The sequence below is a fragment of the Monodelphis domestica genome, chromosome 1, assembly GCF_027887165.1.
Source record: "Monodelphis domestica isolate mMonDom1 chromosome 1, mMonDom1.pri, whole genome shotgun sequence".
In the NCBI taxonomy this organism is placed as follows: Eukaryota; Metazoa; Chordata; class Mammalia; order Didelphimorphia; family Didelphidae; genus Monodelphis; species Monodelphis domestica.
The window spans coordinates 741024397-741038168 of NC_077227.1; the positions used below are offsets into that span (position 1 = coordinate 741024397).

At 37.6% G+C, this 13772-nt stretch overlaps 1 protein-coding gene across 1 annotated transcript in view; it reads left to right on the forward strand.

The window, feature by feature from the left end:
- The window catches only part of ADAM7 (ADAM metallopeptidase domain 7), a 51133-nt gene that overhangs the window by 24274 nt on the left and 13087 nt on the right, over positions 1-13772 (forward strand). The window contains exons 9-12 of the mRNA XM_016430235.2: positions 1324-1493; positions 3550-3634; positions 7019-7149; positions 10961-11135. Coding sequence (XP_016285721.2) covers positions 1324-1493; positions 3550-3634; positions 7019-7149; positions 10961-11135 — 561 coding nt within the window. The remainder of the gene's footprint in view (positions 1-1323; positions 1494-3549; positions 3635-7018; positions 7150-10960; positions 11136-13772) is intronic.

Genomic DNA, 13772 nt, shown 5'->3' on the forward strand with positions numbered 1-13772 from the left:
AATAAAGGAATCTCCTATTCTAGGACTCCTCAGGCTTCCAAAATAAAAAAAAATCTGCCTTTATTTCCTTTCAAATGAAATATGCTGATTAGAAGCAATTTGCCAAGTTCAATCAACAAACAATATGAGGTATTAAATAAGCTTATCTGAATTTTACCAATGAGGAAAGTAAAGCTCAACCAACAAATCAACAAATCATGAATAATATTCTAGGTTCATAGTGTCCATGGGATCACACTTCATTATTAAGCATATGTTGGGCACCTACTATGTTCCAGTCCCTGTAATAGGTGCTGGAGATACAAAGAGAAAAAAAAAAAGGACAATACTTGTCATCATGAAGCTTAAATTCTACTGGAGGAGAGCATATGCACATATATAAGGAGAGGAGAGGAACTAGATTTGTGATTTCATTGATATAGAGGAAGCTCCCAGGCATAGAAATCTCTTTACTAATACATGTTATCACATTCTCTATAATTTATAAATTTACAGATTTCCCTGGATCACTGAGATGTGTATTAACTTGTCTAGGGTTTCACAGTCAGTATATGTGAGAAGCCAGACTCAAACTCAGGTCTTCCTTGTTTTGAGATCAGCTCATTATTCACTGCAAAGGCATCTAGGTGGTACAGTGGATAGAGCACCAGACAAAAGATCAGGAAGACTCATCTTTATGAGTTCAAATATGACATTAGACATTTAATCACTATGTGACCCTGGTAAAATCACTTAAATCCATTTGCCTCAATTTGCCCATCTGTAAAATGAGCTGGAGAGGAAATGGCAAACCAGTTAAGTATCTTTGCCAAGAAAACTCCAATGGTGTCACAAAGATATGTGACTGAAATGACCAAACAGTAGCAGCAATGGTAGCCTTCACAGCAGAGTGGTATAGAAATAGACTAGAAGTAGTTTGCAGGGCTTCACCCTGGTGACATAAGATGAAAGAACTTGAGAAAACCAAAATTGCTATGTAATTACTTTTCTTCAGAAAGTCTTTGATTCCAGCAAAACATTATTTCTTTGATGCCAAGGAGTGTTTCACTTTTGTCCTTAAGTCTCTAATATATTGCTTAATGATATAAATGTCAAAGAGGATAAGGAAGGGAGAGAGTAAGAAGAAAGGAAGGGATGGATGGAGGGAGGAATAAGGGAGGGAGGGAGGGAGGAAGGAAGGAAAGAAGTTAGGAAGGAAGGAAAGAAAGAAGGAAAGAAGGAAGGAAGGAAGGAAGGAATGGAGAAATGGAGGGAGGGAGGCAGGAAAGAAGGAAGGGAAGGAGGAGGGAAACAAGGCACAAAATTAGATATTTCTTTGGACAGCTTTATAAAACCTTGAATATTCAAGTGATCTTGGTTGGTCTTGAAATGTGGACAAACGGAGATAAAATAGAAGTCAATTCAAACCTGGGCACAACCCTCCTTTCCTTTGGTGGCTGGCAGGAAACAACCCTGAAAAAAAGAAAGAATTATGATCATGCGCAGCTACTCAGGTAGGTAATCTCTCTTCTCTGGAATGGGGCAGAACATCAGCTGGTATGCTTTCTTCTCTATTCTGCAAACAAATGCCTCTGGGTAGAACTCCATTTCAATTTTGGTGGGGGCGGGGAGCTGCACTGGTTTAACAGGAACTTTGAGTTACAATTTCCTAATGTTCTCTTTTGTTATGTTTATGGAAGTAATTTTTCCTCTTCTGAATTCTGATGAATAATAATAGACAAAATAAAAGGAAGCTGACATTGGGATTAGTTTTGTTCTGGACAAGTGATGTAAAAGGGAAAAAATGCCTCAGAAGGTCCTTTATTTCTATCTTAGCACCCCTCCTCTTACCATTGACAGTATCTATGGCCTATGCTTATTCTCAGGCCATTAGACACCCCTGCCAAAGCCCAAGTAAGGCTGACTTTTTACATGGACAGTTCTTCAGAGTCACAGATTTCCAGATCCAATCAAAATATCATACAAATGATGAAACTCAGGCTCAGGGAGTTTAAAGGACCTATTGTGACAAGGATATCACTTTAAAAGACTGATATATATTAATTTAAGGTTGCCAAGGAATTCAGGTATGTAATTCCTAAATGAAAATTCAAGTCAGCAGTCAACCTTTTATGGAGTTTAATTACAAACAGGATGAAGAAAGGTATTAGAGATAGAGAGAGAGAGGGAGAGAGAAAAGGGGAGAGAAGGGAATAGGGCTTAAATACCCCTTCTGTTTAGGCTGGGCCAAAAGGCCCAAGCCCTTAGATAGCTGGGGCAAAGAAAGGAGATCAGTCCCTATTACTCACGTGACCAAAATGGAGAAACAGTCTCAGGGGCCTCCACCTCCAGCTTCCTTCAGAGCAAGCTTCTCAGAGCACCTCTCCAACCACTCAGAGTCAAAACTCTGCAACCAACCCTCCCTCAGTCCTCAGACCCCTCTCTCTTTAAGCAAACCATCCAAGTTCCCTCCCCTCAGTTCTCACATCTACCAATCACTGTCCATGTCTTCCCTGTGCCAATGGTGGCTCTAGCTTAACCCAGGACTGCCCAGAGGTCTGTGGCTTTGCACATGTCTGTTGAAGGTCATATTCTCAAATAATTAAATCTTGATCCTTTGCTACAGCCCTTCCTAAATCCTGTTACCCTGAGTAGGGTAGAGATTGGAATAATTAAATTTTGATCTATGCTGCAGCCCTTCCTAAATCCTGTTAGGACTGAGTAGGGTGGAGATTGTAATTTCCAAGACCTGGTTCTGTCATTCCAAGTATCTCTATTGTATCAATTCTAAAATCAATCATGACTCAAAGAAATTCCTGTTCTATGCTTAAGCATAGGTCAAAGCCCTTTCCATTGTTCAGCAAAAGGTTTCTGTCCTAAAGTAATCTTAAGAAGGGAGGAGGAGGAACCTCCCATGCCAATGGGGTTCACATTCCAATAGAGTTCCCACTATCAATAAGAAATTTTTCAAGTATGAAATTTCCCAATGGTGAAATTTCCAACATTTATAAGTCTAAGAAATTTTAAGGTTTACACTATCCAAAGTCACCTAGCTAGTAAGTATCAAAATAAGGAATTTGAATCCAAGTCTATAGACTCTTGTTCTATTTAAAATTACTAAGTATGATTGGAACCAAAGATACATTTTCTATTATGCTGATAATCCTCTCAGGGAGAACATAGTATACATTTAATTACATCTTTCTAGTGGGATAAACTAATGACCAACAAAGTATAGTATCCTCCCCCCACTACCTTAAAGGAAAATGGCATAGTTAAGAAAGGAATATTTTGAGACAGGAGGCATAGCCTGTGCAAAGACATAGCCATGGGAGATGGAGAGTCCTTTATGGGAAAAGGCAAGTCAGCCAACTAGGCTTGAAGTAGGAATCATGATTGCCTTGACTTCACAGGATCATTCTAAGCATCAAATCCTATAAGACAAGTAAAGTGCTTTGCAAAACAACACACAATAAAAATGTCTGTTATCATCATCATCACAACAGCACTGATTCAGGAAATAACTCAGCTCTTATCATCGTGAAGACTATATTTCTCTCTTGCTTACAGTGGAAACTGGCTTTCACAGACTGCTCAGGGAACAGCCTATCCCTGGGGGATGTGTGTGCCCTTTCATTCCTCCAGTATAGTGAAGGTGAGTTCTATTTAAAATGCCCAAATGTGGTTGGAATCAATGTTGCATTTTTTATTATGTAGGGAATTCCCTCAGGAAGAGATATGGCATATATTTTGTTATTTCTTCCTAGTAGGCTGAACTAGAGTCAATCAGCACCTTTACTGTGGAGAGATATATTTGAAGTGGATACCAGAAAAGGAAGGTGGCATCAATTAGTGAATAGGATATAGTTTAGAATCAGAAAGATTTGAGTTTGAATCATGTCCCAGATAATTACTACTTACATAACTTTAGTAAAATCATCTAATGCAATGAGCCTCAGTTTTTCTTCTATAAAATGAGGGAGTTCGATTCACTTATGATCTTTAAAGCTCCTTCCAAATACACTATTGAAATCAAAATCAAAGTTCAATGGGTTGTCCCAAGAAGCAGTGACATTCCCCATGATTGGAGTTATGGAGCAGAGGATAGCGAATCCCTTATCAAGTTTGGAATAATAAGCATTTCTTTTTCAGATATTGGGTTATATTAAAAGGCTTTTCTGTCAGAGTCCATGAAATATCCCAAAGCTCTGTTCTTTTCTTCCTTCGAAAATATAGGATGAAAGTTTTATAGGTCAAATTACTAAGAAGGGAGTGAGGGAAGAATCAAAATCAGTTAGAATGTATTGTTTGAAATTAAAACTAAAATAAATGATCCTTGAAGGCAAAATATCAAGATTATAAAATGCCGCATACGCGAAAATGGTAATTATTTATAACTACTTTATATGGGACTTGATCACTGATGCAGCAAATAGAGAAACTGTCCTTCTTTCTGGTGAGAAAATAGTGTAAACAACTTCATACATCATAGTCAGATATCTGTCCAAAGATTTTCCAGAAAGCTCCAGGCCTGCAGAACTTTTATGGCCCTGCCTTATTCCTGGTGGATCGTGCTTGATCCTAATCATTCCTGGCAAAAGAACCCTTTCTGATTGGGACATTATATTTTGGCAATGAGGAAGTAGAAATCTCCACTCCAGAGAAAACCCACCACATAGATCCCTAGAGAAAAGAGAGGTGGAGAAAATGATCAAATTAATTTTTGTAGGTCCCTTCCCAGTGCATTGTACTATCCTAATCTCTTTTGCTTAAGACTTTTTTTCCAGTTCAATTTTTTTTAAATTAAGTTCTAAATTCTCCTTCATGAGAAGGCTTGCAATTTGATTTGGGATATACATGTGCAGTCATGTAAACATATTTCCATATTAGCCATGTTTTGAAATAAAATACAGATAAAAATACAAAAAAGTATTTAAAATATATGCTTCAATCAGTATTCAGAATTAATTAGTTCTGTCTCTGGAGGTGGATAGCATTTTTCATCATAAACCTTTTGGAATTTTCTTAGATCAAATCACTAGTGAGAATAACTGTCAGTGACAGTTAATCATTGGACAGTATTGTTGTTACTTTGTACAGTGTTCTGGTTCTGTTCCCTTTACTTTGTATCAGTTCACATAGATCTTTCCAGCTTTACTGAAGGCATCCTGTTTATATAGGACAGTCTTTTGATGTTGGCTTTACAAACAAAAGTGTCCAATTTGTAGTCATGTGAAGGGTTCCAGTGTTATTTCCTTTTTATGTCCTGTAACTTTTCGTTAATGTAACTTGCATTGCAAAGAGAGGACAAAATTAACTAGGATGTTGCCACTATGGTATTTAGGGTAATCACTCAATGATACAGCATTCACATTGATTTCAGTACATTCCTGTAAGGCTACAGAATCAAAAGCCCAACATTGGAGCCATTGGGTGTCCTGGTTAGGATTCATCTCTGTTTTCATATTAAAACAGACTTCTCTTGAATTCCAACCTCAGTCATTTGTTAGACAGCACCTAGCCAAGGCACCTGACATATATATTTTCCAGATCATTCCCTAAGACTTATCCACTAAGTTGTAGATGGGTTAAATTCCAGTTCATTGAAGAGAAATTCCATTTCACTGCCCATATCAGGAGATCTCCACCCTGATAATAGCACTTCCCTGCCAGGGCTGTTGTGAGGACCAAATGGCTTAAGCTTTTAGTATAGTTCTTAGCACATAATAGAAGTTATAAAGGTATTAGCTATTATTATTATTATTATTATTATTATTGAACTCATAGATGTTTCACATATTCACATAAATGCAGAAGTAAATCCCCTCAAATACAAGTATATAGTTGGTACTAACACTGATCACATTTTTTTTTCTTTACACATTGTCATGCCATTGGAGGCCTCTCTGCTCCTGGATATCCCATCTATCCCTGTTGAGTTTCCTAGCCCCCTATTAGCTCAAAAATACCGAAGATACTTGATTAAAATCTGCTAAAAACTGTCTTATTTATCTTTGTAGATTCCACAACACATTGCACATGGTAGACATTCAGAATATATTTGCCAACATATATTACATGGATAAAGGGAGAGGAGTGAGTTATTTGACACAACAAAGATTTACAGAGCTTTAGGAATACAAAAGAATACCATTATTATCTTGAATGGTGGAAATATAATACCATAGAATGTCAGACCAATAAAGCCCCCAGAATGGAGAATAGGGGCCTTAGACAAAAACCAGGAGAGTTGAGAAATCTTTAGAATATAGAATAGAACTTTAGAAGACATTTTAGAATACAGATTCATAGCTAAGGCATGTTTTATAAATCTGGTCCAACACCCTTATTTTATAGAGAAGAAAGTGAGGTTAAATAATTTGTTTGAGGTCATGAAGGCAGTTCATAGATTAATAGATTATTTGGTCTGAGAAAGACTTAAAAACAAAAAAGTGTTAGAGCATGGCTAGACCTTAGAACAGTGAAAGTAAGAGATTTAAGAAACATAAGAACAGAAACTGTTAGAGTTGGAAGAGATCTTAAAGAAAAAAATGTCAGTGTTAGGAAGGTCCTTAGGTCAAAAAATGTCAGAATTCTGAGGGATCTTAGAACAGAGAATGTGAAACCCTGGAATATAAAATGCCAGAACTGGGAGAGTTCCAATTTTTGTAAAGTGATAGAGCTGAATAGGATTTTTATGGAATTTCAGAGCTTAGAACAAAGAATGTAAAAATAGGAAGTTATGTGAAAACAGAGAAGGTCAGAGCTGGGAAGGCTTTAGAACACACAATGTTATTGCTGGGAGGGACCTCAACGTATAAAATTTTGCAGAGAATTTTAGAAATCATCTAGGGAAACCTCCTCCTTTTCAAAAGGAGGAAACCAAACTCCAGAGAGAAGGCCAGTTGCCCAAGGTTACAGGTTAGTAAATGGCAGATCCAGAAAAAAACAATCCAGAACTTATTCCTTTTCTGTTAGTTCTCTTTCTACTCTACCCCATTGCATCCTAGATGTCACTAATGTATGTTTATTAAACCAGGATCACTTACATGATACCAACATGGTGGCTGACAAAATGGCACATGAGCTGGCACATAATCTTGGAATGCAACATGACAGCTATCCCTGCACCTGTACCTATGGACGATGTGTGATGGATGGAGGTGGAAGGTGAGACAGTTGCTTTTGGAGAGGGTTGAGAAGAGGAACAAATGTGACATTTCTCTGAGAAGCTTCTTATCCCATTTCTATTTGGCATATTTATGTTGCCAGCCTGAGGAAGGAAATATTTCTTACATTCTTAACAACCCATTTGGGTTCTATTCATGAGTAAATATCTTGAGAAAAGGTCCTACTCATGGAAATAAGGCAATAGGTAACTGAAATCTCTAAATAATCAGTCATCAGATAAGTCTTTCAAAAAACTCAGAATCATAGTCTATAAGTACAGCTCCTAATTTGGGAACTGCTTTGGCACAATCTCCTGCATTCCCAGCCTCAGTCTCAAATTTCAAAAGAATCCATGGATTCCCAATATCTCTGTAAACCAATGAGACTCTGAAGACAGTCTCCCTATTTTTGGTCTGGCTCCTTCCTGAAAAGAGATAAGAAGTCTTGGGAAGAATGCTGCCCTTAAAGTCATACCTAGATTCTGCTCTGGAATTTTGGAGAGGACTCCATGGGTTAGTCACATCCAGAATTGCCCCAGCCTCCAAAACCCTTTAAGCAAAGTGCACTGAGGGTTCCAAAAACTGTTATTCTGGCATTCATTTCAGTTTGAGATTTCAAATATGGATCTCAGTGCCAAACCATATTTATTTATTTAACATCTAATAAGTTTCCAGAGCAGAATTGTTTTCCCATAAAGCCTCAGAAGTTGCATATTATATGGTCCCTGACATCAATAAACTTCATCTTACTGGAGAAACAAAGCTAGTGTTCATAAATCAACTAATGAAGCAAAAATAACACATGAGGTACATAGTAAGTGTGAAGAACTTGAGATACAAGGGGACTAGTCCCTCTTCCCAGGGTGCTTCCATTCCATAGGGAAGGCACCATGTTCATCCAGAGCTAGGCACAAAAAAAGACTCTCCATGTCTCAGTTTAGATATATAGCAGGTTAGCATAAGAAATTAAATGGGGATTTTGGTGAAGTTTTGTGGAAGCCACAGACAACAGGGAAAGGTCAGCAAATGACAAATAAGTTTAGAAGCTCAGAAATGCATGTGTAACCTCAAATTTATAACAAAGTACTATAAACACACCATAAAAGAAAAAAAAATAATCAGGCTTTTTTTCTAGTACAAAGAGAGGACCAAAAAATTTTATGAGATTGTCATGTGAGAGAAAAACTGTGTATGTGTATGTATACACACATAGATATGGACACATATATGTATATACAGAATTTCACTTGAAGATCTTACCAGCTCCCATATATTTCTATTATTACTTATTCAGAAGAAGTTCTTATATCTATATTCCATCTCTAGTCTCTCTCTGAGACCTATTTTCACATCACAAACATCTTTTTCTCCATCTTCAACTGACTATTCTATAGACATCTCAAATCTACGTTTCCAAAAAACAATGTTGTTCCCAAACTTTCATCTTCCTAACTACTCTATTTCTCTGGAGTGCAGAACAATCATAGTCACCCAGAACTACAACTTGATTATTCTCAATTCTTCATCTTACTCTACATATCAAATCCATTGACAGATCTTGTAATTTCTACCTCCACCATATCTCTCATAAATTTCTTACTTTATCAATCCAGGTACCAGGGTATTTCAGAACCTTGTGATTTCCTTCTTGGACTATAGTAAGTGTATTCTAGGTGTCTTCAAATAGCTCTTCTGTTCAGTTGTCAAAGTGATTTTCCTAATATGTAGATCTAAGTCATCCTGTGTCATTCTCTTATTCATTAAACTCTAGTGGTGATTACATCTTAAAGCCAAAGCCAAGTCTTTGGGCATTTAATTCCCCTTGGAATATGACCCCTTTTAACTTTCCTAGTATTCTTCCATTGTCCTTCTTTCCATTAGAATTACCTTCAAATGGAATGGGTACCTCACTGGTAGTAGATTTACACTTACTGGAAGTCTTTATATGGAGACTGGATGATCATGCATTAGGGCTACAGACTGAGAATGAAAGAGGAGGAAGAGAAGAAAAAGGGGGAAGAGGATGAATAGTAGCAGTAATAACAGTATTAGCAACAATTATAGTAGTAGTAGTAGTAGTAGTAGTAGTAGTAGTAGTAGTAGTAGTAGTAGTAGTAGTAGTTGTTGTTGTTGTTGTTAGCAGTAACTGTTGCTAATATTTATTTAGCATTTAAAGACTTGAAAAGTCCTTTATGTATATGATCTCACTTGATCCTCTCAACCCTGGCAGGTGGGTTCCTTTATTATCCTAATTTTACATAAGAGAGGACTAAGAATGAGAAAGGATAAGTGACTTAACCAGAGATATACAATTAATAAGTATCTGAGGCAAGATTCTAAGTCATGTCTTCTTGGATCGAAGTCCAATGCTTTTACCTCTATACCACCTATCTGTCTCAGCCTATCTCTCCTTATCCCTCTACTTCCTCTTTCCTCTGCATCTCCTTCCCTCTGTCATCTTAGACACCATCGTTGGAACCAGTTTGGGCTTTGATAGGCTAGCTTAGTCTTATCGCACTCAGCTCCATATATCCATCATACTTTCTGGGCATTTTCAAACCATGCCTAACGGTATACGTTTTAGTCCCACTTTATGCATTATCTTTGTCATTAAAATGTAATCACATTCTCTTCAAAGACAGTTTACATATCTATCTGCATAGTAACTGGCACATAGTAAATATTTAATAAATATTTTATTTATCTATCCCTCTATATGTATCTACCAATAAATCTATATGCCTGTCTGTCTCTCTATCTTTCTTTCTGTCTATCTGTCCAACCATCTGTCTGTCCATTCATCCATCATCGATCCATCTATCCATCTATTTAGTTATCTATGTATACCTGCCTATTTATATCTCTAGCAACAGCGGTCTAACTTTAGTATCTATTAAAAAAAAAAAGCATTGCCTTGTCAATTAAGTCTTACAACAGGGAAGTGCCAAGCTCTTCTAGGATGGGTCCGGCCTAAATGAAATCCATCCCTCACCTTCCTGCCCACTGTGATTCAGCTGAAAAAAAAAAACTCCCCTTAATGGTCCTTACAGTGCTCAGCACTCCTTTCTCAACTCAGTGTCTTTTCACTAGCCCTCCATCACACATAGACTCCATTCCCTCCTTCTTTCTGCTTCATGCAGCCCTGTTCTTCCTTAAGTTCTTCCTTAAGATGATGCCCAGGAATTCTTTCTTCATGAAGTATTTTTGATCCTTCCAACTTTAGTGAGCTTTCTGTATGTATCTATTTAGTATGTATTGTATTATGACATATACCTATATGAATATATACCCTTGTGCACATGCATATATTTAGAGATACACACATGCCTTTCCATGCATACACAAATATTTACACAGTCATACTTCTATACAAACACATACATATAAGCAAACATACCTGCATGCATGAATATCTACATACATTGGTATTTGGTGTCTTGCCCATTCTAGTGTGGCTTGTTGTGAGCAGGAATAGCTTTATTTCTTGTGTTTGTGACCCCATGACCTAGTGCAGGGGCTGGCACATAGTAGGTGATTAAGAAATGAAGGTTGATTGATTTATTGATTTCTAATATGCTAATGGAAAGATCTATTTTTGGCAAAACATTTTTCTTTCAGAAGGATCTAAATGAAACTAAGCTGGAGTGTGATCAGAAGTAATAAAAAAGCTTTTAGTGTATATTAGAGATGACAACATCCTTCTGGAGCATGCCATCAGCCCTGCAGTGCACCTCCCCATCTGCAGGGCTAATCTTTCTCTTTTTTGTTCTCTTTCTCTTCTCTGTCTCTCTACCTTTCTTTTGTTTTCCCAGCATCCCCTCCCAAGGATTCAGCAAATGCAATCGAAACCAATACCGTCAATACCTCCTGGATTACAAGCCCATGTGCATCCTTAATGTTCCACTTTCCAAAGACATAATTACATTCCCAAAGTGCGGGAACCAGATATTAGAAGTGGGAGAAGAATGTGACTGTGGCAGTTTGGAGGTACTTACAAGGAATGGTTGCTTATTAGTCATCAGATTCATAATGCAGGCAGAAATTCATTAATCCTGATGGGTTTGTAAATGAATGATTGCAATTAAGTTACAATTCAATCTTAAAATGTGCAGGGCCCATGTCAAGTCCTCTGTGAATCATGTGAATCATGACTCATACAAATGGGGCTTCCTGGAGACCAGCAGCACCCCAGTTTCCAGATTATTTGCTTCAGTGTTGCAAGGGATCCTAGAGGCCATTTGTCCAACTTCTGGTCTGATGTCAGAAATACTGCACTGGACAAATGAAAGGCAGGTAGCAGCTGCAGGCCAGGTACTGTGATAATCACTAGAGATACAGATGCCAGCAAAAAGATAGTTCCTATCATAAAGGATCTTGATTTTAACATTCAAATGGGACAAGGTAACACATAAAAGAGAATGGACTGAGTCTGCATTTGGGCATGAGGGCAAAGTCCATAATGTCAGAAACACAGCTGGGGAGTAGACAATAGCATGGTAGTCCTGGGCCCATCCCCCAAATGGAGAGTTTTAAAGTATCACACCAATGGAAGAAGGTGGCTGACATGGCACAGGTGAATGTGCTAACATTCCAAAGTGAGAAGATAGCTAGTCATGACAGCAAAGACCCTAAAATCAGAATCACAGTAGGGGAAGGGAATGGAAATGGCAAATGGTCATCCAAGCTCTATTTGAAGACATTTGATTGATTACCTCATTGTTGTTGTTCAGTCATTTCAGTCATGTCTGACTCTTCATGACTTCTTTGGGGTTTTCTTGGAAAAGATGCCCCAGTAGTTTGTCATTTCTTTCTCCAGATCATTTTAGAGATGAGGCAAATGAGGCAAACAGGATCAAATAAACTGCTTACAGTTACACAGCTAATGTCTAAGGCTGTATTTAAACTCAAGATGAGTCTTCCTGACTCCAGGCCCAGCACTCTATCTACTGCATTAACAAGTTACATGATTACCTCCCAAAGCATCTATTTCTACTTTTGGGCAACCCTAGTAGTTGAATTGTTCTGTGTTTTGTTGAGCTAAAATTTTGCCTCCATGTTTCTCTCAGAATTACTCTAAATTTACTCCTTGGAGATGAGTAGGATCTGGTACTCATTTCACCTGACTGTCCTTTAAATAAAAGATATCTCCACAGTCAGCGTATAATTATCTATATATATAACTTCCTGCTAAGACTTTGGGAACAATCTGTATTTAAGTTCAATGTCATGTCCCCTTTCATCTTTCTCCAGGCAAAATAATCCCAATTCCTTCTAGAGGACCCCACATAATCTTGTTTTGTGTTCCTTCCATAGCTGGCTATCCCCAAGGAGTGAGTAGACTGTGCTGATAGGGTGTTGGGATTGGAGGCAGAAAGATCTGGTTTCTAACCCCCACATACTATATTATGGTATCTACTCCAGATTCTTCTTAACTGTGTGACCCTAGAAAAGTCAACTCTCCTCCCCATATTTACATTTCCTTAAGCAAACAAGTATCTATAACATCACCTATAATATGGAGGATTTGGACTTTAGGACCTCCAGGGTTCCTCTTAGCTCTAACCCCTTGATTCTGTGATCAAAATTAAGTCATTTTCTAATTGTTATGACTCTTTGTAGGAAGGGTGTTTCTTCCCTCTCCCCTTTCCCGTATTCCAAAGAGACATGTAGATGTGAAAAAGAGTCCACAAGCCAGGTGGGAGCCTCTAAAGGAAAAATCCTTTGGCATAATCATTACCTAATCTCTCTTTTGTAAAATGAAGAGTTCGATAAGAGAAGCTCTTAGACTTCCTTCTAGCTATATAATAAACTAGGGTGGAACAACTGGGAGTTTGTCCCTTGGTCTCAAATTTTAGAGGGACTCAGCAGGAATTTCAACTATTTCAAAGAATGTTTAGTAGCATTTAGCTAATTAGTCATTAAAATAAGAAGCTTCAAGGTAACTTACCATTTGATCACAATATAGATGAGGTACTTTAATAAATATCAGAATTATTTCTTTGATTAATGATCCACCTACTATAACTCCAAGCTGCTCATTTGCCAATCAGAGGTCCTCAAAAGTGGGCCATTGATTCAAATGTTATATTGCTTTCAATATATTTGTTGTTTTTTTATAGGCCTTTCCCCCCTCCAGCCCCCCCTTTTTTTTTGAATCCTCACTGTAATGGATTCTCTGGTTAGGAGAATGATGATAATCCTCTGACTATCACCATTCCCACATATAGGTCTCACTAGCCATTAAAAATATTCCTAGAGTTACTCCAAGGTACTCACATGATTTTTTTTCAGGGAGGGAGCCATTTAGTCAGACTTGATTAGAGGCAGCTGGGGTTGTCAGATTGACTAGATCATTGGGTCCAGAGCTAGGAAGACTTGAGTTCAAATTTAGTTTCAGACACTAACTAGTTATGTGACCTTTGACAAGTCACTAATTTTCTGTATGTCTCAATTTCCTCAATTTTAAAATGAGGCTAATAGTAGGACCTTCCTTCCAGGATTGTAATGAGAATCAATCAAATGACATTGTGCCTGGTACATAGTAGATGCAATATAAAATTTTAGTCCCCTCCCATTTGTGCTTTAAAAGAATTATTTTACAAATATATTGAATACATATTTTGG